The sequence below is a fragment of the Symphalangus syndactylus genome, chromosome 11, assembly GCF_028878055.3.
Source record: "Symphalangus syndactylus isolate Jambi chromosome 11, NHGRI_mSymSyn1-v2.1_pri, whole genome shotgun sequence".
Taxonomy (NCBI): Eukaryota; Metazoa; Chordata; class Mammalia; order Primates; family Hylobatidae; genus Symphalangus; species Symphalangus syndactylus.
The window spans coordinates 56,504,047-56,529,424 of NC_072433.2; the positions used below are offsets into that span (position 1 = coordinate 56,504,047).

The 25,378-nt window shown below is 42.8% G+C and overlaps 1 protein-coding gene across 3 annotated transcripts in view; it reads left to right on the forward strand.

The window, feature by feature from the left end:
• NSMCE1 (NSE1 homolog, SMC5-SMC6 complex component) overlaps positions 1-25,378 on the forward strand; it is a 44,372-nt gene that overhangs the window by 1,090 nt on the left and 17,904 nt on the right. The window contains exons 1-2 of one of the 3 annotated variants that reach the window (XM_063612810.1): positions 242-448; positions 11,344-11,511. In XM_063612810.1, coding sequence (XP_063468880.1) covers positions 11,376-11,511 — 136 coding nt within the window. In that variant the 5' untranslated portion in view covers positions 242-448; positions 11,344-11,375. Of the gene's footprint in view, positions 1-241; positions 449-11,343; positions 11,512-25,378 lie in introns of those variants that run through there. The other 2 variants (XM_055298131.2, XM_055298130.2) reach the window with 2 other exon arrangements.

A 25,378-nucleotide genomic window follows, 5' to 3' on the forward strand; every position in this document is an offset into this window, starting at 1 on the left:
GTGGAGTCTGGCCCCGGGGTCGGTCCCCGTGGGCTGTGGAACTCGGGGACGGGGGTCTTGGGGTTTCCCCCTTCTTGATGGGGAAACTGAGGCCCAGAGAGGGGCCGCAGAAGGCAGCGGACTGGGATCTCCTCCCGCAACACACACGCAGACATCTAAAAATCGTACTACTGAGTGAAAAATATTTTTAATAGTAATTACGATTTAACAGGTAAAGATACTTTTCATTGTAACAGGTGAAAAAGCAAAATATAAAATTCGATTCAAACTTTGATTACATCTATGGAAAATACAGCCTTTGCCGACCACCCTCTTTGTCCTGCCGCCCTCCGAGCTCCCCTCTGTTTTGTGTACGGAGTTTCTTACTTTGTACAAGTGCGCAGCCGCTTATGTTACAGCCCCGAGGCCAGATGCGTTTAAAATCGAGGAGTTCTCGGAGTTTGGAAAGGTAAAGTCACTATGTTCTATGTTAGGTTTCACCCTCAGAGGGGGCTGCAGCAGCGGCTTGTAATCAAATACACGACCCTTTCCACAGCTAAAGATATGAAGATATGCATGTATTATATTGACCGGGTCGCGGTGGCTCACGCCTGTAATTCCAGCACTTTGAGAGGCTGAGGCGGGCGGATCACCTGAGGTTCGGAGTTCGAGACCAGCCTGGCTAACATGGTGAAACCCTGTCTCTACTAAAAATACAAAAAATTAGCCGGGCGTGGTGGCGCGTGCCTGTAATCCCAGCTACTCGGGAGGCTGAGGCGGAAGGCTGAGGCAGGAGAATCGCTTGAATCGCTTGAACCCGGGAGGCGGAGGTTGCAGTGAGCCAAGATCGCGCCACTTCACTCCAGCTTGGGCAACAAGAGCGAAACTCCGTCTCAAAAAAAAAAGAAGCATATATTTACACTGTTGGGATAAATAACCATAAATAGCCTCATCTTAAGTCAGGTCAAGTTTTCCAACTTAAGAAACAAGTTTTGGTATTCAGACTTTTTTTTTTTTCCCTGCATCCGATCATCCACTAATATTCATACCTTTTTAGATTTGAGGGTTGCAGATGAGGGACCTGGATTGTAGTTGTTCTGTTCACTCACTTTTCTCGCTCTCGCTGGATAGAGGAGAGTGTCTTTGAAAACAGGAACTGTGCTGTTGTATGGTCACGTTTATCTCTGCCACCAACTCTTGTGTGTCACCTTGTGCCCTCTTAGTCTCAGTTTCCTCATCTGTAAGATGGGGTCAGTGATCCTTTGCTCATAAGGTTGTTCTGGTTTGGGTTAAATGAGGTCGGGCATGTGAAGCACTAGAATTGTGTTAGCACCCACACAAATGGTATGACTGAGATTTACTTATTCCACAAACATTTCTATTTTAAAATTATTAAATTTAAATAAATTGATTTAATTAATGCATTTAATTAATTTAGTAATAAATTTAAAAGTATAGATGTATTTCTTAAAATGTGGGTGATAGGAATTTTAAAGATTTATATAATGCTTCAAAAGCCTTAGAAAAGGTTTTTTTAATTGGTATATCTGTATATCTGAACTCTTGAAACTTACACCTAAAACACTAAGATTTATCTGCAGGGTTGCAGAGAGATAATTCTGCCTTAAATTGGCTAAAACAAAAACAAAACCAGCCAATCTATTTTATAAATCGGATTAAAACTAATTTTTCTCCCATTTTTTTCTCCTTTTTTCTTTTGCTGCCCACATTGTGCCTTATTTTATGAGCCCCAGTTTTCTGGGCTTAGTTAAAAAAAAAATTAATTCTAAACGTTGAATTTAGGGAGTTTTTGTTCTTGAATAAAAAGGCATATACTTAAAAAAAATCTGTTTATCTGGGAAAATATATTGAAATCATGCTGCTGAGCGTCTATTTTCTTTGATGTTTTGGTTCGGTATTCTTTTATCATAACTTTTTAGCATTTAAAAATTTACTGATGTACATTTAAAGCCAATAAACTGTTTCAATTAATAAAAAAAAAAAAAGTAATTTTTTTTTCTTTTTGTGACAGAGTCTCGCCCTGTCGCCCAGGCTGGAGTGCAGTGGTGCGATCTTGGCTCACTGCAACCTCCACCTCCTGGGTTCAAGCGATTCTCCTGCCTCAGCCTCCTGAGTAGCTGGGATTACAGGCGTGTGCCACCACGCCTGGCTGATTTTTGTATAAAATAAAATTATTTAAGTAGGCAATACATGTCTATGGCTAATCCCACCATTCTCCCTGCAGTCTCTTCTCATAGAGACAAGGGACATAATATGCATACACAAGCTTATGGTTGTCTTTCTTCCACTCCTACTTTCCCACCCCTTTTCCACCAAATTATAGCATTCAATCCTATCCTGTTCTCATTCCCATTTACATTTATTTTAGCTGTTATTTAACATATTCACATTACTTTTTTTTTGTTGTTGTTGTTGTAGAGAGTGGATCTTGCCATGTTGCCCAGGCTGGTCTTAAACTCCTGGCCTCAAGCATTCCTCCCACCTTGACCTCCCAAAATATTGAGATTAGAGGTGTGAGTCACCATGCCCAGCCCATCACATTTAAAAACATTGTATGTAATATACCTATACAATTGTGTGGAAGTGTAAGTTTGAAGAACAAAAATAAAACGAACACTCATGTGTTCTTAACCAAGTTAAGAAAGAGACATTTTCAGATCCCCAAAACCCCCACTGAATCCTTTCTTCCCTCCTCAAAGATAACCACCGCCCTGAATATTGTGTTACTTGTTGCCTTGTTTTTGCTTTGTAGTTTTTACCATGTATGTGTGTATCTCTAATGAGTAAATGTATGCTTTTGCTGAGTTTTCAATTTTATGTAATAGGATCCCAAAATATATTTTGTGTGACTTGCTTGTTGCGCTTAACATTATCTTTTTGAGAAGCATGCGTGTTGATGTGCGGAGCTCTACTTTATCTTCATTGCTGATTTGAATTATATGGGATGATTATATTGTTTTAATGTAGTTCTTCAGTTGGTAGGCATTTATACTGTTGCCAGACTTTGGTTATTACAAGGTGCTTCTGTAAAAACATATTTCCTAGGGCAAATGTGAAAGTTTCTGTAAGGTATATACCTAATAGTAGATTTCTGGGGATATGCAGATTTGCTAGTAATATCAACTGTTATCTGAAATGGTTACAATAATTTATACTCAGCCTGGAGTGGTGGCTCACACCTGTAATCCCAGCACTTTGGGAGGCCGAGGTGGGTGGATCGCTTGAGTCCAGGAGTATGAAACCAGCTGGGGCAACAGGTGAGACCCCATCTCTACAAAAAATACAGAAATTAGCTGGGCATAGTGGTGTGTGCCTGTAGTCACAGCTACTAGGGGGTTCTGAGGTCAGAGGATCGGTTGAGCCCACAAGGTCAAGGCTGCAGTGAGCTATGACTGTCACTTTATTCCAGCCTGGGCAACAGAGTAAGACCCTGTCTCAAAAAAAAAAAAAAAAAAAAAAGGAAAAGAATTTATACTCTTCCAGCAGCAGATGAAAGTTTCAGCCTCTGCCATTCTTTTAAAATTTTTGCCTATCTGGTGGTGGCTAAGACATTCCTTCACTGTGGTTTTCATAATCATTTGTCTGATAACATTGAGATTGAGCATCTTTTTTCCGTATTTATTCATCATTTATGCATCCTCTTTTTGTAAAATTTCTGTTGCTCATTTCTCTTTTACAGTTGTGTTTCCCATGCTGATTTGTAGGAATTCCTTATGTAGTCTGAATATGAATCTTTTGTATTTTGTAGCTTATGTTTGTTTTAAATACCCTCCAGTTTGTATCCCCTAACCCCCACCTTTCTGGTATTTTTGGTGAATAGAGGCCCTTAATTTTAACAAAAGTCAAATTTATCAGTATATTCCTTTATGACCTATACTTTCTGTATCTCTTAAAGAAATCCTTCCCTACCCTTAGATGATAAGTATATTCTCTATATTGTCTACAAGTCTTATAGTATTTTTCCTTATTATGACCTTATCCCTTCAGAATTGATGTTTGTATATAGTGTGAGGTAAGAATCAAATTTTATTCATTTTTTTACATATGGATAACAAGTTTTCCCGGCACCTTTTATTGGAAAGTTTGCTTTCATCTGCCATCAAGTATCCATATATGTATACCTTTCTGAGTTCTGTGTTCTGTTCCATTGATTGGTCTTATTTGTCTATCTCTGTACCATTACCACACTGTACTCGTTACTCTAGCTTTATAAGCAGTGCTTTTTTTGTTTTGGTTTGTTTTTAGACAGGGTCTTACTCTGTCATCCTGGCTGGAGTGCAGTGGTGCAATCATGACTGACTCACTGTAGCCTCGACATCCCGAGCTAAAGCAGTCCTCCCACCTCAGTGTCATGAGTACCTGGGACTACAGGTGCATACCATCATGCCCAGCGATTTTTTTTTTAATTTTTGTTTTTAGTAGAGACAAGGTTTCACCACATTGCCCGGGCTGGTGTTGAACTCTTGGGCTCAAGCAATCTGCCCACGTCAGCCTCCCAAAGTGCTGGGATTACAGGCATGAGCCATCGCGCCCAGCAAATATGAGAAGTCTTTATAGCTAGCTGGTAGGACAAGTCCTTCTGCCTTTATTTTCTCCCAGGAATGTCTTTGCTGTTTTGCCTTTGTGTTTTCTATGTACATTTTTAGAATCATCTTGTCAAATCACACACACACACACACAAAGCCTGTTGGGATTTTGACTGTAATTGCATTGATTCAATTGCATTGGGTCAATTTGGTTTTTAAAGTGATTGCTGCCAACATTTCATTTTTCAGTATGATGTTTACTGCAGGTGTTTTGTAGATGTCACTTAGTAGATAAAAGATGTTTTCTTCGATTCCAAATTTGTTTTTGGTGTAGGTACATGTTGAATTTTATCAGTTGTATATTCTGCATCATTAAGATGATCATATGCTTTTTAAAAAAAACTTAGGTTTGGCAGTACACGTGAAGGTTTATTAGATAGGTAAACACACATCATAGGGGTTTGTTGTACAGTTTTTTTAATCACCCAAGAATTAAGCCCAACCCAATAGTTATATTTTCTGCTCTTCTTCCTCCTCCCACCCTCCACCCTCAAATAGACCCCAGTGTCTGTTGTTTCCTTCCTTGTGTTCATAAGTTTTCATCATTTAACTCCCACTTATAAATGAGAACATGTGGTATTTGGTTTTCTATTCCTGTGTTAGCTTGCAGAGGATAATAGTCTCCAGTTTCATCCATGTTCCTGCAAAAGACATCATCTCATTCTTTATGGCTGCATAGTGTTCCATGGTGTATATGTACCACATTTTCTTTATCCAGTCTGTCATTGATGGGCATTTAGGTTGATTCCACGTCTTTGCTTCTGTGAATGGGGCTGCAGTGAACATTCCCATGCATGTGTCTTTATGGTAGAATATTTCTATTCCTCTGGTATATACCCAGTATTGGGGTTGCTGGGTCAAATGGTAGTTCTGCTTTTAGCTCTTTGAGGAATCACCACACTGCTTTCTACAGTGGTTTAACTAATTTACACTCCCACCAACGGTATATAAGTTTCCCTTTTCTCTGCAACCTTGCCAGCATCTGTTATTTTTTGACATTTTGATAATAGCCATTCTGACTGATGTGAGATGGTATCTCATTGTGGTTTTGATTTGCATTTCTCTAACGATCAGTGATACTGAGCTTTTTTTCATATGCTTGTTGACCACATGTATGTCTTCTTTTGGAAAGTGTCCGTTCATGTCCTTTGCCCAGTTTTTAATGGGGTTGTTTGATTTTCTCTTGTAAATAGTCTGCAAATATTTTCTCCCATTCTGTAGGTTGTCTGTTTACTCTGTTGATAGTTTCTTTTGCTATGCAGAAGCTCTGAAGTTTAATTAGATCTCATTTGTCAATTTCTGCTTTCATTGTGGTTGTTTTTGGTATCTTTGTCGTGAGATCTTTGCCCGTTCCTATGTCCAGGATGGTATTGCCTAGGTTGTCTTCCAGGGATTTTATAGTTTTAGGTCTTACATTTAAGTCTTTAATCCATCTTGAGTTGATTCCTGTATGTGCTGTAAGGAAGGGGTCCAGCCTCAGTCTTCACATATGGCTAGCCACTTATCCCAGCACCATTTATTGAATAGGGAGTCTTTTTCCCATTGCTTGTTTTAGTCATCTTTGTCAAGGATCAGGTGGTCATAGGTGTGTGGCCTTATTTTTGGGCTCTCTATTCTGTTCCATTGGTGTACGTGCCTGTTTCTGTACCAGCACCATGCTGTTTAGCCCTGTAGTATAGTTTGAAGTTGGGTAAGGTGATGCCTCCAGCTTTGTTCTTTTTGCTTAGGATTGCTTTGGCTATTCAGGTGCTGTTTTGGTTCCATGTGATTTTTTTTTTTTTTTTTTTTTTTTTTTGAGATGAAGTCTCACTCTGTTGCTCAGGCTGGAGTGCAATGGCGTGATCTCGGCTTACTGCAACCTCCACCTCCCAGGTTCAAGCGATTCTGCTGCCTCAGCTTCCTGAGTAGCTGGGATTACAGGCGTGCGCCACCCTGCCCAACCAATTTTTGTATTTTTGGTAGCAACGAGGTTTCATCATGTTGGCCAGGCTAGCCTCTTAACTCCTGACCTCAGGTGATCTGCCTGCCTTGGCCTCCCAAAGTGCTGGGATTACAGGCATGAGCCACCACGCTCGGCCCCGTGTGAATTTTAAAATGCTTTTTCCTTTATTAATGTGGTGACTCACACTGATTGAGTTTTGGATGTGAAATCATTGCTGGAATAAACCTAAGTGGTGATATGTCATTCCTTTTACATATCTGGATTAAGTTTGTTAGCATTTTGCTTAGGACATACTGCAGCTGTGTTCATGAAAGATACTGGCTTGTAATTTTCCTTTCTTTTGACATCCTTGTTAGGTTTCAGGGCCAAATTAGGTTAGCCTTATCAGATGGGTTGGGGAGGGTTTGCTTTTTTTCTGGCGCTGAGATTGTGTAACATTTGAAATTATTTGTTTTTAGAATATTTGGTAGAACTTCTCAATAAAGTCATTGGGACCTGAAGTTTTCTTTGTGAGAAGATGGATTTTCTATAAAATATCATTAATGGTTATAGGAGTGTTTAGGTTTTCAAATAATTCATTCATTAGTTTTGAATAAATCTCCTATGACTTTTTACATAGTTAAATTTCAGATTATTATAAATAATTGATAATATTTTTAAGTCTTAATTGCAGATATTTGGCTCATCTGCAGTTAATTTCCTTTTTTTTTCAAATATTGTTTCTTTATAAGTTTTAGCTCTTGGAAAATCTTGTCAGAAGTTTTTCACTTTTATTATGTTTTTTCAAAGAATAATTTTGGTTTTGTTGACCTTAGATATATGCTTATTTTCAATCTTTATTAATTTCTGCCCTTTATTATTTTCTCATTTTACCTTTCTTTGGATTTAATTTGCAGTTCTTTTTATAGCTTCTTTTTTTTTTTTTTTTTGAGACGGAGTCTTGCTTTGTCACCCGGGCCGGAGTGCAATGGTGCCATCTCAGCTCACTGCAACCTCTGCCTCCTGTGTTCCAGCGATTCTCATGCCTCAGCCTCCCAAGTAGTTGGGACTATAGGCACGCACCACCATGCCTGGCTAATTTTTGTATTTTTAGTAGAGATGGGGTTTCACCATGTTGGCCAGGCTTGTCTCCACCTCCTGACCTCAGGTGATTCACCTGCCTCGGCCTCTCAAAGTGCTAGGATTATAGGTGTGAGCCACCATGACCATCCCCTGCAATCTTTTTTTTTTTTTTTTTTTGAGACAGGGTCTCACTCTGTTACCCAGCCTGGAGTGCAGTGGTGTGATCACAGCTTATTGCAGCCTCGACCTCCCAGGCTCAAACAGTCTTCCCACCTCAGCCTCCTAAATAGCTGGGACTGCAGAGGTGTGCCACCATGCCCAGCTAATTTTTGTGTTTTTTGTAGAGATGGGGTTTTGCCATGTTGCTCAAGATGGTTTTGAACTCCTGGGCTCACTGTGCCCAGCCTATAAGGAACTCTTATAGAGGTAGATTTTATTCGTTATTAATTTGATAAGGTTTTAAATCTGGTCTAACAGTCCTTGTATTTCAGCTGGAACATTTAGTCTATTTTTATCCATTGTTATTACTAATCTAGTTGGATTATTTCTCCTGACTTACTTTGTTTTTTTGTGTTTATTTTTCCTATCCTGGTTTTTTTTCCTTTCCATTATTTTTTCTCATTACATTATTCCCCTTTACTATTTGGAAATTATATACACTATTTGTTTTTTTAAAAGTTGTTACTCTAGAAATTGTAAAATGCAAGTGTAAAATTTGTTCATGTCCAGATTCTACTCCTGACCGTGACAAGGCTATTAGAACACTAATCCCAGTGATTGCTCACCTCCCATTTATGTTATTATTTTTGTGTATTTAGTTTTTCAAAAACCTCATTCTTTTTACTGTGGTATTAAAAACTTTTTTTTAAAGATAGAAGCATTTCTTCTGATTTTTACTGTTTTATACAGTTAACTTGGATTTAACCACATATTTACCAACTTTATTTGCTCTTTATTCTACCCTGCATTTTAGACCTTCCAACTTGTATCCCTTTCTTTTTTCCTGAACTATATGCTTTGGAATTTCCTTTAGGGAGCATCTGCTGGTCACGTGCTCTTTCAGTTGTTCATTGTTTGGAAATGTTTTTGTCTTACCCTCAGTCTTTAGCTCGTTAGAGAATTCTCTGTTAAGACACCCCCTCCCAGCATAGAAGATATGTTTCCACTGTGACCAGCTTCCATTGTTGCCATTGTGATGGCAGCCAGCAGTCTACTTGTTGCTCTTTAGAAGTCCTCTGACTTTTTCTTTGATTGCATTTAATCTCTGGTATTGTGTGCTTTTACTAGGATGTACCTAGGTGGATATTTTAGAGTTTATTCTGCTTGAGATTTGATGGGATCACAATGGCCGTGACTCATATCATTTGTCCCCACTGCCAAGCCTCGGTGATACCTCATCCCCTTTTGTAGGATCCCTTCAGGAGACCGCTTTCTGGACTCTTTGCCTCCCATTTCTTTCCTCTACACCTCCATGATGCCAAAGGGGATAATCTTCTAAAACACAGCTAGGCAACACCATCTTCCTTCTTCAAGACCCTTAGTTTGTAGAGATCCTTCGTTTGCAGGATAGAAGTCCGTTTTTTTTTTTTAGCCTAGTACATTCTGTCCCTGTGCCCAGAACAACCACTGGCAAATACAGGGGTGCTAAGTACATTGACATGGAATGGCCCTAGTGATAGGAAATAAAGTTGACGACTGGCTGGATTTGAGGTTTAAGGAGAGGAGGACCAGAGTTCAATGCTCAGGTGTGTGGTATGATTGTGTGGACTGCACCGTCCACACCAGATGATTTGCAAAGAGAAGGACTTGGGAGAGGAAGGGGGCTAAGGAGGTGGAAGGAGAGGATGAGTCTAACGTAGGCTTTGTTGAGGTGCAGATTTGGTGAGATGAAGGATGTTTTTCTTGCAGGCAGTTGGAGGAACTGGTTATGAGATGGTGCATTTTCCCAGCCCTGAGGTCCAGTTGAGGATGCTGTTAAAGAACAGCACTGTCTGGGTGTGGTGGCTCACACTGTAATCCCAGCACTTTGGGAGGCTGAGGCAGGTGGATCGCCTGAGGTCAGGAGTTCGAGGCCAGCCTGGCCAACATGGTGAAACCTGTCTCTACTAAAAATATGAAAATTAGTCAGGCACGGTGGCGGGCGCCTGTAGTCCCAGCTACTTGGGAGGCTGAGGCAGGAGAATCACTGGAACCTGGGAGGCAGAGGTTGTAGTGAGCCAAGATCATGCCACTGCACTCCAGCCTGGGCAACAGAGCGAGACTCCATCTCAGAAAAAAAAAAAAAGAACAAAAGAACAGTAATTAGCAGTCTTGTGGATCTCTTATGTGCCAGGTGCTTGGCAAGCCTTTGGTAGTTGTGACTCATTTAGGCTTCCTCTATGCCTTTAAGATAGCTACTAGTTTCCCGGTTTTAGAGATGAAAAAACTAGGCCTTAGGGAGGCTGAGCATTGTTAGCTAAAAATGTTTGCATGCTGTATTTGCCCAAGGCACCATTGAACTTCTTGTCAGATCTTGACATCACCTAAAATGAATGTAAACACCTCCGAATTCCAGGACCCACTGCAGTCAGAACATCCAGGAAAGGGTTTGGGAATCTGTATTGTTAAAATGCACATTAGGAAATTCTTAGGATCAGGCAGATCTGGGACTTTCTGGTCTCAGTGCTTCCTGTTTAGTTCCAAATCCACATTCTTAGCCCCTGCACTGCGTGCTCCATGGCAGTAGCCAGCGTTTTGATCAGGGCTTGTGGAATAGTTTTATTAACTGTGATCTTTGTGTTTTGCGGAAAGATCCCATTTTGTTAGCGAACAGGAGATTTAAAAAATAGTCTGAAGTCCTGCCATGATGGTTGTTTTATTAGCGGTTTGGGGAGAGGAGGAAACTAACATTTATTAAGTGTTTACTAGTAGTTCTCTCAGTAATGAACTTTATTATAATTTTATGGTGAGAAAACGGGGCCTCTGCTAAATTTCTTTTTTTTTTTTAATTTTTTTATTTTTTTTATTTTTTTTTGAGACGGAGTCTCTCTCTGTCGCCCAGGCTGGAGTGCAGTGGCACCATCTCGGCTCACTGCAAGCTCCGCCTCCCGGGTTCACGCCATTCTCCTGCCTCAGCCTCTCCGAGTAGCTGGGACTACAGGCGCCCGCCACCACGCCCGGCTAATTTTTTTTGTATTTTTAGTAGAGACGGGGTTTCACCGTGGTCTCGATCTCCTGACCTTGTGATCCGCCCGCCTCAGCCTCCCAAAGTGCTGGGATTACAAGCGTGAGCCACCGCGCCCGGCCAGCCTCTGCTAAATTTCTCCAAGGCCATAGATCTGGTAAAAAGGCTCAGCCAAGGGTTAGACCCAGAATTCCCTACTAGTAAAAATAGCTCAGACTTATTTAGTGCTTACTATGTTACCAGGCTATTACATGTATTAACCCATCTAATCTTTGTAGCAATTCTGCAGGGGATGTTTCTATCATTTTTCCCACTTTACAGATCAGAAACTGAAGCCTGTGGGGACTAAGTTGCTCAATTTCACATGCCTAGTAAGTGGGAGAGCCAGGCCCTGAGTCCCGGCATTCTAGCTCCAGAATCCACACCTCTTACCACTGCCCAGTCCTGATTTGCTGTGACTCATGTTCTTCTTACCTTTGTAGTAATCAGCACGAAGAATGACTTTTAAAAATGATAGCAAATTTATATTTGTTAATGTAAATTAGTACAAGACCCAGGACATTGCTTCTGATGTGCTTGGGGATGACTAGTGTCATTTACTTCCTTTTCAGTTCGTTCCCACATGCAGGGTAGCACAAGGAGAATGGGCGTCATGACTGATGTCCACCGGCGCTTCCTCCAGTTGCTGATGACCCATGGCGTGCTAGAGGAATGGGACGTGAAGCGCTTGCAGAGGCACTGCTACAAGGTCCATGACCGTGAGTACCGTCTCCCTGTTCCCAGGGCGCTCTGGTGCTGTGTTGATCAGGAACCAGTGACATAGGTACAATACCATGTAACTTGTTAACCGGTACTCCTGAGCTGAGCATTCAAGCCTCTTCACAATCTTACACGGGCCCATCTTTCTAATTTCATCTTCCACTTTTATTTTTTTTTCCAAGTAAACCTGACATTTAGCCCTGTGGATAAAAACTTAAGAGTCTAAAGCTGTATAGTTGTGGTTCACACCAAGCCTCCAGGACCTGCCCTAGCCTCAGTTTCTGTATCTCTAAAGCGGGGATAGTAATTCTACTTAACACATAAGTAAGTGCGTGGTTCAGGGAATTGAGAGACATGATATGTACAAGACACCTGGCGCAGAGACTGCCTAGTGGGGTTTTGATGGACACAGGGCAGCTTGGCCTGGTGCGGTGGCTCACGCCGTTATCCCCGCACTCTGGGAATCAAGGTGGGAGGATCGCTTGAGGCCAGGAGTTTGGGACTAGCCTGGGCAATGTAGCAAGACCCTCTCTATTTTTTTATTTGAAAAAAAGAAAATAAATTATAAAACAAAACAATGGGGCAGCTTAGCACAACACTTAAGGGTACAGCCTTAGACTGGGCCAGACCTGGAGAGTGTGTCCCTGCCCTGTGTCAGCTGAAGGCATTTGGGGCATCTTAGGGGGCCACTGGGAGGGGCAAATAAGAAGCCCTTGGAGACAGGGCCTGGTGCTACGTTCTTAGTAACCGGAGATGGCAGAAGAAACAATAGAATCAGTGTTGATAGATCAGTTGAATTAGCATTGGCAGATATTGTTGAGTTGCGTGCCAATATGGGTATATCTTACTGATGAGATTTTATGCAGTGACAAAGGTGATGAGTTATGCTTATCGTATGATGTGATTATGTTGTTTTTTGTGAAGTACAAAATGATTTTCATTGGTTATGAATGCATTTGCATGTAAAGGCATAAAAGTGGACCAGAAGAAGATGCAGGACACTTGTGAGGTGCTTGTGAGGAGAAGCAGAGTGGGAGTGGGCTGTCAGCAGAGATCACAGGACCCTTCACTTTTATCCTGTTATGTTCTTTTATTAAAAAGAAAAGTCTTAAAGCCAATGTGACATTATTAGCCTAACAACATGACATTAATTAGTTGTAGTCTAATGGTTATCACCTCTGATGAATGGGAATGCAGGCATTTGGTTTTTATTCTGCCTTTCTCTCTGTATTTTTAATTTTCAAAAGAAAAAGATAAAAAATGACATAGAAGTGAGCCAAGCCAAGAGGTGTGAGAAAGGGCATGTACAGGTACACAGGGAGCAAGTACACAGGTGAAGGGACACAAAAAAAAAAAGGCAAAAAGATGCTTTCATTCTTAGTCCACAGGCATCCTGTAGCTCCTTGCAGTGAGCTGTGAAAGGGCGAAGGGACACCAGAAAAGGTGTCCCTCCTGTCCCCAAAGGCAAACACCTCATGAGTGCATTACATCTTCTTCCCAGCCACTTTTATGCCTTTGCATGCAAATGCATTCAAAAGTGATGAACATCATTTTATACTTTTCAAAATATGAAGGGACACGAGAAAAGGTAGGTGCCACATTTGGAGCACTGCAGTTTCTGCAGCATGTTAGAGTTCAAAGCCTGATCCCAGAGAGGTGAGCGGTGAATGGGAATAAGAAGGGGGAGACAGAACAGAAACAAATATTCTTTCAAGGTGTGCAAAGGAAGGAGGAATAAAAGAAGGTGGCATGTTAGAAAGAGAAGAAGCAGTTTGAAGTGTCTGGAGAGTAGCATCTGCGTTCTCCAGAGCACTGGTCCGTGGAGGTGTTCTATGGGGAATTCTGGGAGCTCAGTAATGCCAGGAACAAGTTAGCCTGTTGAACCGTGTTTAATTCTGTGTATCCAAACCTAATTGACCTACGGATAACCTACACTGGGAATCCCTAGACAAGAATATATGATGTGTGGGAAGAGAATACATTCTTTTCGTGTGTAGGTTTGCAGATCATGAAGAACCCTATACACCACAGTAATGGCTTTTTACTTCTGCGGACAGTGTGGACCTCTTGAAGTATTCAAAGCAGAGAGTGAGAGAGACAGTTTTAGGTTTGAGAACCATCCCTGTGGTGAAAGTATATGCGCCGCAGTTGTACCAGCAGAGAAGGATCTTTGGTGAGAGACTTTTGTATTGAAAGGGGATGTTATACCTGTTAAGCTAGTTTCTCTTGCTCTTTAAAAAGCATAGTAGTGGCCGGGTGCAGTGGCTCACACCTGTAATCCCAGCACTTTGGGAGGCTGAGGAGGGTGGGTCACCTGAGGTCAGGAGTTCAAGACCAGCCTGGTCAACATAGTGAAACCCCATCTCTACTAAAAATACAAAAATTAGCCGGGTGTGGTGGTGCATGCCTGTAGTCCCAGCTACTTGGGAGCCTGAGGCAGGATAATTGCTTGAACCCGGGAGGCAGATGCTGCAGTGAGCTGAGATCATGCCCCTGCACTCCAGCTTGGGTGACAGAGTGAGACCATGTATCAGGAAAAAAAAAGCATGGTCGGACTTTAAACCTACCCCTCAATATCCTCCAGAGATGGGCATAAGAACGCTTGTCTTCAGCCTGAGCAACATGGTGAAACCCCGTCTCTATCAAAAGTACAAAAAATTAGCCAGGTGTGCTGGCACACACCTATGGTCCTAGCTACCCGGGAAGCTGAGGCAGGAGGATCGCTTGAGCAGGGGAGGTGGGGGTTGCAGTGAGCTGAGATTGCACCACTGCACTCCAGCCTGGGCAACACAGTGAGCCCCCATCTCAAAAAAATAAAAGAATGCTTTTGTTAATCCTGAATCTCTTATTTACATGACAATTTAGTCCTTTTCTCTTTTTTTCTCCTGTGAGTCTTGACTGTAAGCTTTCATGTTGGTGGGGAAGTTTCACAGCTCACTGCAAGGAGCCACATGATGCCTTGGTACTAAGACTGAAAGTGTTTTTGCCTTTATTTGACCTTTAAAATTGTTATGATCTAATTTAGGAAAGTCCTGTAGAATGTGTCTAGGAATTGATTTATTCTTCACACTGTGTACCATTTCTTTGCACCTAGATATGGTTATGGCCAGGGTGAACAGGGTAGAACAATCTGTTTTCTCCTATCCTCATTTAAGAAAAATGCCAAAAAACTTGTTACTGCATGTTCTTGTTATTAGGGAGATTTTAAACAAGAAATGACAGAAATTATCTAAACTTAAGTGAATACTCGCAATACCAATATTATTAATTTCCTATCTTTTGAAGAGATGGCCAGGAAAGTCCCCTTGTACCAACTAGAAGAATATTTAGCTTCTAGGAAAATTATGAAACAAAGGAGTGATTGAAATTTCAAGTTATTCCAATTGCCATTTCCCAGGGTGTTTGTCCAGTTTATCAAATCACTTCTTATTCTAGGCTTTGGTTTGGGTTCTCTTCTTACTGTCATTAAGGGGAAACAAAGTCCCCAATTCTCCTGGCTAGTGAAGAGTTTAGATTTTGTTCTCAAGTTCAGTGCAGGCCTTGGGTTGAGCCTTTCAGAATGGCGCTGGGGACCTGTGTTCTTAGAGGACCTTAGATTTTTGAGCCAGGACTTGCATCCACACATACGTTTATTCAACCAGCAAAGCTTCCCTAGAATCTCAAGTGAGCCAGGCCTCTGTGCTAGTGACTCAGATTAAATTTTTATTTTACCGTGGCTCTCATGAGTCATACAGACAAGTGGTCAGATGATTCCAACATAGGCCTCCTTGATAGAAGTAGGCACAGGAGGCCTTGGGGGTGGTAGAGAAGGCTTGGGTTTGAGGTTTTCCACTTTTGGCCAGTATGGAGCAACAGGGCTCAATACACCTTGCCTGAAACAATTCAAAAATGGACAAAGTATAAAACACTGGACATTCGTCAGTCAAGGCCAGTCATCTTTCGAGAGATGGGCAATGAGTGTTTCTTTTTCTCTTGACACTTGATGTGGTATCTTTTCTAACACTACTTCTCCAGTTCTCTAGATAACAACTGGGCATTCCATAATTCAGTTTAATTCTGACACTATCTGCCTGGAGTTAGCATCAGATCCTACAGGTTAAAGGGCTCAGTGTCATAAGACTGACCCAACTTAAGACGCCAGTTATAAGTCCCGGGCTACCTGTGTTTCTGACCGATGGCTATACATCAGTGGTTCCCGTAACTCCCTCTTTGGGTTTGATAATTTTCTAGAATGATTCATAGAACTCAGGAAAACACTTTACTTACATTTTTACTTACGTGGTTTTTTATAAAGTCTACAACTCAGGAACGGCCACAAGGAGAGATCACAGGGCCAGCTGTGGGAAGTGGGGGTGGCATGGAGTTTCCGTGCCCTCTGTACGTGCACCACCGTCTCAACGCCTCTGTGTGTTTAATAACCTGAAGCTCTTCAAATCCTGTTGTTCAAGGGTTTCTTTTTAATTTTTATTTTTATTTTTTCTGAGACAGAGTTTCGCTCTTATCACCCAGGCTGGAGTGCAATGGCAAGATCTTGGCTCACTTCAACCTCTGCCTCCCAGGTTCAAGCGATTCTCCTGCCTCAGCCTCCTGAGTAGCTGAGACTACAGGCATGAGCCACCACGCCCAGCTAATTTTCGTATTTTTGGTAGAGACGGGGTTTCACCATGTTGGCCAGGCTGGTCTCGAACTTCTGACCTCAGGTGATCTGCCTGCCTCTGCCTCCCCAAGTGCTGGGATTACAGGTGTGAGCCACCGCACCTGGTTAAGTTTTAAATTATTTGTAGAGACAGGGGTCTTCTTCTGTTGCCTAGGCTGGTCTCGAACACCTAGGGTCAAGTGATCATCCTGCCTCAGCCTTCCAAAATGTTGGGATTCAGGCGTGAGCCACTGCACCCAGCCGAGTTTCAGGTTTTAAAGGGCCTGCTGATTATTGAATTTGGGACACTCTAAGAAAAATAATCCCACAAAATTGTGAATCCACCATTAGAAATTATTTGAAATATTTATTTAGCCACCGCGTCTGGTCATTCCTGGGTTTCTATGGAGGTTTCTTTACACAGGCATGATTGATCAGTCACTGGCCATTGACGAGTGCTTCCATCTCCAGTCCCTCTCTTCTCCCCAGATATTGGGGGGTGGCCAAAAGTTCCATGTTTTTTATTGAGGCTTGGTCATTCTGGTGACCAGCCCCCATCCTAGGGGCCTGCCAAAAGTTGCCTCATTAGAGCAAAAGATGCTTCTATCACCTATATGACTCAGGGAATTCTAAGAGTTTTAGAAGTTCTGTACCAGGAACCTGGGGGAAAGACCAAGTAACTTTCTTCTGCCACAAGCGATAGTGGGAGTGAGCAGTACAGCTACCCCAGCTCAGTGCCTTTAGAAAGTTTCTAGGCCATGGCACAGGGGAAACCCAGGCAGAGCTAGGCAGCCTCCCTGCATTGAGGAGATGGAGATAAGAGTTCAGGGAGACTAAGGCAGGTAGAGGTTGCAGGACAGAGTACTTACAATGGAGTATAAGGTGGACGAGAGGTGCACAGAGAGAAAACCTGAGGTGTCCAAAGTGCCCCTCCATTCAAGGATCCCGCTGAGAACTGATGAGCAAGAAAACTTCTTAAGGCCAGGGAGAGAACTAGTTGAAGGATTGGAGAAAACAATGCCAGCTATTGACAGAGCTGGGAATAGTGCCCAGCCCAAACATTTGAGGAAGAACTCACACCATTTCTATCCAAACTCTTCTGTAAAATTGAAGAGAATATGTTACAACTAATTCTATGAGACCTGCATGATTCTGATACCATAACCAGACAAAGACATTGCGAGGAAGGAAAACCCCAAACAAGACTCCTGATGAGCATAGATGTTAACATGCTAAACCCAACTGTGGCAAATCTAATCTAACAGTGTTTACAAAGGATGGTACAACATAACCAAGTAGGGTTTATCCTGATTTTGCAGGGTTGATTTAGTATTAATATTTGAAAATCAGTGTAATTCACCATATTAAGCTAAAAAAGAAAAATCTTCTGTTTATCTCAATAGGTACAGAAAAAATATTTGACAAAATCTCATGTCTGCCCTGGTGTGATGTAGCAGAAAGTTTTTTATAGGAAGCTAAGGGATCCTAAGTAGCAGGGGATAAATAGGCTTAGAGCACAAATGAGGAGTCTGAACTCTACAGTTTTATTTTTATTTATATATATATATTTTTTAAATAATTAAAATTAAGGCTGGGCACGGTAGCTCACGCCTGTAATCCCAGCACTTTGGGAGGCTGAGGTGGGCAGATCACCTGAGGTCGGGAGTTCGAGACCAGCCTGACCAACATGGAGAAACCCTGTCTCTACTAAAAATACAAAATTAGCTGGGCGCGGTGGCGCATGCCTGTAATCCCAACTGCTCGGGAGGCTGAGGCAGGAGAATCGCTTGAACCCGGGAGGCAGAGGTTGCAGTGAGCCAGTATCATGCCATTGCACCCCAGCCTGGGCAACAAGAGCAAAACTCCATCTCAAAAAACAAAAATTACAATTAAATAAATTTCATCTATTTTATTATTTTATTTTATTTTATTTTTGAGACAGAGTCTCAAAAAAGCCTCCCAGGCTAGAGTGCAGTGGTGCGATCTCAGCTCGCTACAACCTCCGCCTCCTGGGTTTAAGCGGTTCTCCTGCCTCCGCCTCCCGAGTAGCTGGGATTACAGGCACGTGCCACCACCCCTGACGAATGTTTGTATTTTTAGTAGAGGTGGGGTTTCACCATGTTGGCCAGGCTGGTCTTGAAGTCCTGGCCTCAAGTGATCTCCCTGGCTTGGCTTCCCAAAGTGCTGGGATTACAGGCATGAGCCACCGCACCCGGCCCTCTACACAGAGTTAAAAAAAAAAAAAAAAAAAAACCCAACAGCTATTCCCGATTAAAAAAAAAACAAAAACAATGCCCTCAGCAAAGTAAGAAGGGAACTTCCTTAACCTGATAAAGGGGATCTCTGTAAAATCTACAGCTAACATCATTCTTAATGGTGAAAGACTGAATACTTTTCCCTAATCTCAGGAGAAAGACAAGAATGTCTGTTCTCACCACTTTCGTCCTAGTTAGTGTACTCAGGTGAGAAAAAGAAACAAAAGGTAGCTGGATTGGAAAGGACGATACAGTAAAGCTGTCACTTCACAGACAACATGATCATCTGTGTAGAAAATCCGATGGAATCTACAAAAAATCTTCTGGAACTAATAAGTGAGTTTAGTGAAGTTGTAGGATACAAAATCAATATCCAAATACCAATTGTTTCTCTATATGCTGGCAATGGATAATCAGAAATGGCAATGTAAAAATAGCGCCATTTATAATAACATTAAAAATAAGAAAAGGTTAGGAATAGATCTGGCAAAAATGTGTTAGACCCGTACACTGAAAACTACAAAACATTGCTGAGAGAAGTCAAAGGAGATTTAAATAAGTGGAAAGACATAGCATGTTCATGGGCTGGGAAATTCAGTATTGTTAAGGTATCAATTCTCCCCAAATTGATCTATAGATTCAAATAAATCCCAGTTAGATCCCAGCAAGGCTTCTTATAAAAATTAACAAGCTGATTCTGAAATTCACATGGAAATGTAAAGGACCTAGAAGAGCCAAAACTACTTTGAAAAAGACAATCAAACCTGGAGAGGAACCCTGCCTGATTTCAAGACTTACTGTATGGCTGTCCTATCAAGACAGTGTGGTAGTCATGTAATGATGGACAAACAAATGAAGGGAAAAAAATAGAGAGCCAGATACAGACCCACACATAGGTGGACAGCTGATTTTTGACAGAAATGCAAAGGTAATTTAGTGGAAATAGTCTTTTCCAAAATGAGTGCTGGAATAATTGGATATCCATAATCAAAAAATGAACTGCAAGCCATACTTTGCACCAAATACAAAAATTATCTCAAAATGAGTCATAGACCTACATGTAAAACCTGAAACTATAAAACTTCCAGAAGAAAACATAGGAGAAAACCTCTGTGACCTATGATTAGTCCAAGATTTCTTGGCTCCAAAAGCATACTCCATAAGAGAATGAATCGATAAATTGAACTTCACAATTAAAAATTTACATTTAAAAAAATACTCTTTAGAGACTGAAAAGACAAGCAAAATACTAAGGGAAAATATTTGCAAATAATATATTTAATGAATGACTTGTATTCAGAATATATAGAGAATTCTCAAAGCTCTAAAATAAGAAAACATTCAACCCGGCTGGGCATGGTGGCTCACACCTGTAATCCCAGCATTCTGGGAGGCTGAAGCGGGTGGATTGCTTGAGCTCAGGAGTTTGAGACCAGCCTGGGCAACATGACAAAACTCCATCTCTACAAAAAAATACAAAAATTAGTCAGGCGTGGTGGCATGCACCTGTAGTTTCAGCTACTTGGGAGGCTGATGTGGGAGGGTTGCTTGAGCCTGGGAGGCAGAGGTTGGAGTGAGCTGAGACTGTGCCACTGCACTTCAGCTTGGGTGACAGAGGTCGATCCTGTCTCAAAAAAAGAAAAAAGGAAAAGCATACAAGCCAGTAAGAAATGTGCAAAATATTTGAACACTGCAAATCAGTTGTACAGATGAAAATGAGCACATGAAAAGATGCTCAACATCATTAGACATTTAAAAAATGCAGGCTGGGCATGGTGGCTCACACCTGTAATCCCAGCAGTTTGGGAGGCCGAGACGGGCAGATCATGAGGTCAGGAGATTGAGACCATCCTGACCAACAGGGTGAAACCCTGTCTTTACTAAAAAATACAAAAATTAGCCAGGCGTGGTTGCGGGTGCCTGTAGTCCCAGCTACTCGGGAGGCTGAGGCAGAAGAATTGCTTGAACCCGGGAGGCGGAGGTTGCAGTGAGCCGAGATCTCGCCACTGCACTCCAGCCTGGGGACAGAGTGACACTCCGTCTCAAAAAAAAAAAAAAAAAAGCAAACTAAAACTACAGTGAGCTACCACTGCATGTGTATTAAAATGGCTAAAATGAAGAAGACTCTGCAAAGCAAGTACTGGTGAGAACATGGAGGAACTGGAACTCTAATATACTACTGTTGGGAATGTAAAATGGGACAGCCATTTAGGAAAACAGTGTGGCAATTTCCTATGATTCAGCCATTCCTCTCTTAGGCATTTACTCAAGAGATATGAAGCTATATGCCTGTACAAAGGCTTGTACAGAGATAGAGTATCTTTATTTGTAATGGCCCCAAATGTGAACACCTAATTGTCCATTTGCAGGTGAACAGATGAACAGACTGTGATAAATCCATACTACTTAGCAATAAAAGTAAGTGAGCTACTCCTACATGCTAGAATATGAATGAATCTCAGAGTGATTTTGCTGAGTGGAAGAAGTGAGGTGAAAGAGTATGAAGCAATTTTTTTTTTTTTTTTTTGAGACGTAGTCTTGTTCTGTCGCCCAGGCTGGAGTGCAATGGTGCAATCTCCGCTCATTGCAGCCTCCACCTCCCGGGTTCAAGCAATTCTCCTCCCTCAGCCTCCTGAGTAGCTGGGACTACAGGTGCGTGCCACCACACCCGGCTAATTTTTTTGTATTTCTAATAGAGATGGGGTTTCACTGTGTTAGCCAGGATGATCTTGATCCCCTCACCTTGTGATCTGCCTGCCTCGGCCTCCCAAAGTGCTGGGATTACAGGTGTGAGCCACTGTGCCGGGCCATATGAAGCCATTTATGTGAAATTCTAGACAATGCGTACCTGACTGTAATGACAGGATGGTTCAGTGGTTGCATGGGGATGGCATAGAGGAGGGATAGGATGGGTAGGTGAGAGGGATTACAAAGAGGCACAAGGAAACTTGGTGAGTGTATTAGTCCGTTCTCGCACTGCTAATAAAGACATACCCGAAACTGGGTAATTTATAAAGGAAAGAAGTTTAATTGACTCACAGTTCAGCATGGCTGGGGAGGCCTCAGGAAACTTACAATCATGGTGGAAGGGGAAGCAAACACATCCTTCTTCACGTGGTGGCAGGCAGGAAGGAGAAGTGCTGAGCGAAAGGGGAAAAGACCCTTAGAAAACCGTCAGATCTCTTGAGAACTCACTGTCACAAGAACAGCATGAGGGTAACTGCCCCCATGATTCAATTACCTCCCACCAGGCCCCTCCCATGACATGTTTGGATTATGGGAACTACAATTCGAGATGAGATTTGGGTGGGGACACAGCCAAACCATATTGAGGGTGATGGAAATATGTCTTTGCAATCCAATAGGTATTTTACACTTAGTTTAGACTGGCCCCATTTTAAGTGCTCAGTAGCCACATGTGCTATTTGTAGAATGTTCCTCAGCTTAGGTTTGTCTGGAGCTTCCTCCTAATTAGATCTAGGAATTTTAATTTTGCAGATATAATATGGAAGTGGTCTTGTGTTCTCTCTGCATCCTACCAGGTCGGCTACAGTGTTGATGGGGTCAGCCAGGTTTGTCCAGTGTACAATTACTCTTTTTCTGTGTCATTAATAAGTATATTGCAGGGAGGTACTTAGAGACAAGGTAAATATCTCATTCTTGGCCCGGTGCAGTAGCTGATGCCTGTAATCCCAGCAGTTTGGGAGGCTGCAGCAGGCGGATCACTCAAGCTCAGGAGTTTGAGACAAACCTGGGCAACATGGCGAAACACTGTATCTACATAAAATAAAAAAATTAGTTGGGCCTGGTGGCGTGAGCCTGTAATCACAGGTACTCAGAGGCTGAGGTGGGAGGATCCCTTGAGCCCGGGAGGCAGAGGTGGCAGTGAGCCACGATCGTGCCAGTGCACTCCAGCTGGGTGACAGAGCAAGACCCTGTTTCAAAAAATAATCCCATTCTTCATCCCATTTTTACCTATTAGTTTTAAAATACTTCCCTGGATTCATTCTTATTTTATGGTTGCCAGATTGCTATGAGGTACAGTTCTAAACTCTCCAGCACTAACATTTTAGAACTAATTATGCTGTATTATTATGTTTAATGTTTTTATGAGGTTTTAAATTATCTATTGTTTTAAGGACAAGTTAGGTAAAAACGTCTGAAGTTTTAGATTTAAAAATTCAGATTTAGAAATACTTCCGTGAGCAGAGTAAATAATTTGATGTTTGGGCAAAAACCGGGTCGTTGAAATACATGTGTCAAAACTAGATGAGTGAATCAAGTATCATAGTCACGTTGGGGTTTGATAAAGATTTTCTGTTTTTGTCAACTCTCTTGTCTGCCTTCATCCCGGGTTTGTTCCCAGCGTGCTGATTGACGTGCCTGTATCTGCTTCGTCATCTCACACTGGCCTCCTGTACATCATCAGGCTACGTGCGTTGATGGTGAATCAGCGATGTTGACATTTTGGTTTAGTATTCCATCCTGTCTGTAGTCCTATTTGTAAGCACCTTCTCTTTCCAAGGAAGACTCAGTCATAATTAGAAGCTGGCTCCAAGTACATTTTCCTTCTGTTCTTGGTGATTTCATTTATAGCTCTCCCCTTTGGCCCTGATGAACAGTTAATCAGCATGCCACTGTCAAAGCCGGTCTGCCTTTCAGTTAATCAAGGGAGATAAAGTCTGAGATCGTAACTGAAAAGTGGCAAAAAATGAGTGTGAAAAGTAACATCTAACGCGTGACTTGATGAATTTCTCAATGTACAGAATTGACAGCCAGCAGCTATTAAGTGCTTAGACAGGAATTTTTGGGTTCAATAAGCTCTGTAACCACAAGGAAATTGATGTTGGTTTTGTGTCTCTGGCTCTTGCTGGCCTAGATGTGTCCAAGTCCTGCCCATTCTTCATGTCTGCAGCATGGGAGTCCAGGCTGGACGGCTCCACCTCAGCCCTTTCAGGCCAGCATGGAGTTGCTGAGCCAGGATTTCTGTGCGCTTCACGCTCCCCTTAGTGCACACATCATGTGTTTGGGAATGCATTTTGAACTGGATCCCAGACATGAGAGAGGTTATGTCCTGATGTATGGAAGTACTGGGAATGGATTCAGTGGGATTACCACAGACCCTGCTGGCTGGAACAGGGAAGCCATTTTTCAAAGGCATGAATTCAAGTCCTGTTTCTTCCAGGATCTGGGGAAAGTTCTTTTACTTTTCTGAGTCTCAGCTTTCTGTGTTATAAGGGACATCACATTCATCTCACGGAAGAGTCGTGAGGATTAAGCAAGGGAATGTATGTTCAGTGCCTGGCACAGAGTACTTGTGGGCACACGTTCACTTCATGGTCACCACTGCCTCTTCCTTCCTTTTCTGCCCCTTAACTTGCCATCTAATCCCAGTTGCTGGGGGTGAGTGGTGGGGGGTGACTATCAGAAGACCCATGGTGCTGGTATGATAGTGTGATAGGAGTTATTGTATAGACCACAGGGCTGAATTCTGTTGTTGGGGTTTTCCTAGAAAATTCAGAAAGCATGGTCACCACTGGTACCACACATCTTCCTTGGTTCGTTGACGGATATGTCTTGAGTGTCAGCTGAATGTTGGGGTGCTGTGGTGAATAGGATGAACAGATCCCAGCCTTCAGGGAGCTGGCATTCTGCTTAGAAAGAGAAAGACAGCAACTTGGAGGCAGACAGTATGGTAGTTTGGGGTGCTAAGTGCTGGAAGGAAGCATTGAGTCCCTCAGTAGAGCAGGCCTGGGCAGTGGCTTTGGCCAGGGCTTCTGCTCAGACCTTTCTGTGGAGCTGCCATATGTGGCGATGCTCGGGTGATGAGGGGCAGCCCTGCAGAGATCTGTGGGAGACACTTTCCAAGGGGAAGGCAGCATGAGTGAAGGGGCTGAGATGGGGAGGAGCTTGGTGTGGGGGAGGGGGGAACAGAAAGGCAGGTGGGAACATAGGTCAGGGGATGGAGCCCCAGACAGCTTCCAGGCGGAGTGCCGGGACCTGGCTCCACTCACCTGCATGTGGAGGACAGACAGATGGAGAAGGCTAGAGGGGACACTGGGAGAATGTTGGAGGCTGTTGTCTGCTTCAGACTGTAGTGACTGGGGAAAGGGAAGGGCGGCTCCTGTCAGAGCAACTCCAGTCAGCTGCCTTCATACCAGCCACTTCTTAGCCCCTGCTTAGCCCAGAATGGGCACCAAATTGAGTCCTCCACGGATAAAGTGTGAACATAAATGGAGACCAGGTAGCAGAAGAGGCAGCGGCTGCTTATTTAGAGCTTGCTCCAGCAAGGGAGGCAGCCTCCACTTGGGTTTGGCAGAGACTCCAGGTAGGCAGAGGAGTGGGGAGGCTTCAGGTGTGCCCTGAGTGGAGGCTGCTGGCCAGGGCAAGGTGGAGACAGCTAACCAGAAGTGGGGCGTCCAATGTGATTGGTTAGAAGTGCATATGTGGCTTTCTCTGGTTTGTTGTCTCTTAGAAACAGGGATAAAAATTAGGGAAGCTGGTGAGCATGGTGGTACATGCCTGTAGTGCCAGCTGCTTGGGAGGCTGAGGCGGGAGGAACACTTGAGGCTAGGAGTTTCAGACCAGCCTGGGCAACACTGCGAGACCTCAGGGTCTGCAGAAAAAACAAAGTTAGCTGAGCATAGTGGCTTGTGCTTGTAGTCCCAGCTACTGGGGAGACTGAGGTGGGGGGATCACTTGAGCCCAGGAGTTCGAGGCTGTAGAGCGAGCTATGATTGCACCACTGCTCTCCAGCCTAGATGACAGAGCGAGAACCCATCTCTAAAATATAAAATAAAATCAATTAGGGTAGTATCAGTTACTGATCCTGCCTTGGTCCTTTTGGGCCATGATTGTGGGTTAGTTTTGGCTTCTGGACTGGTTGCTGGGGGACTGGCCTGGCTTCCTGCAGGTCTGACTTAGAGGTGGTGGGCGGGCTTTCTGGGCAGGTTGATGTAGATTTTGGGTTGGAGT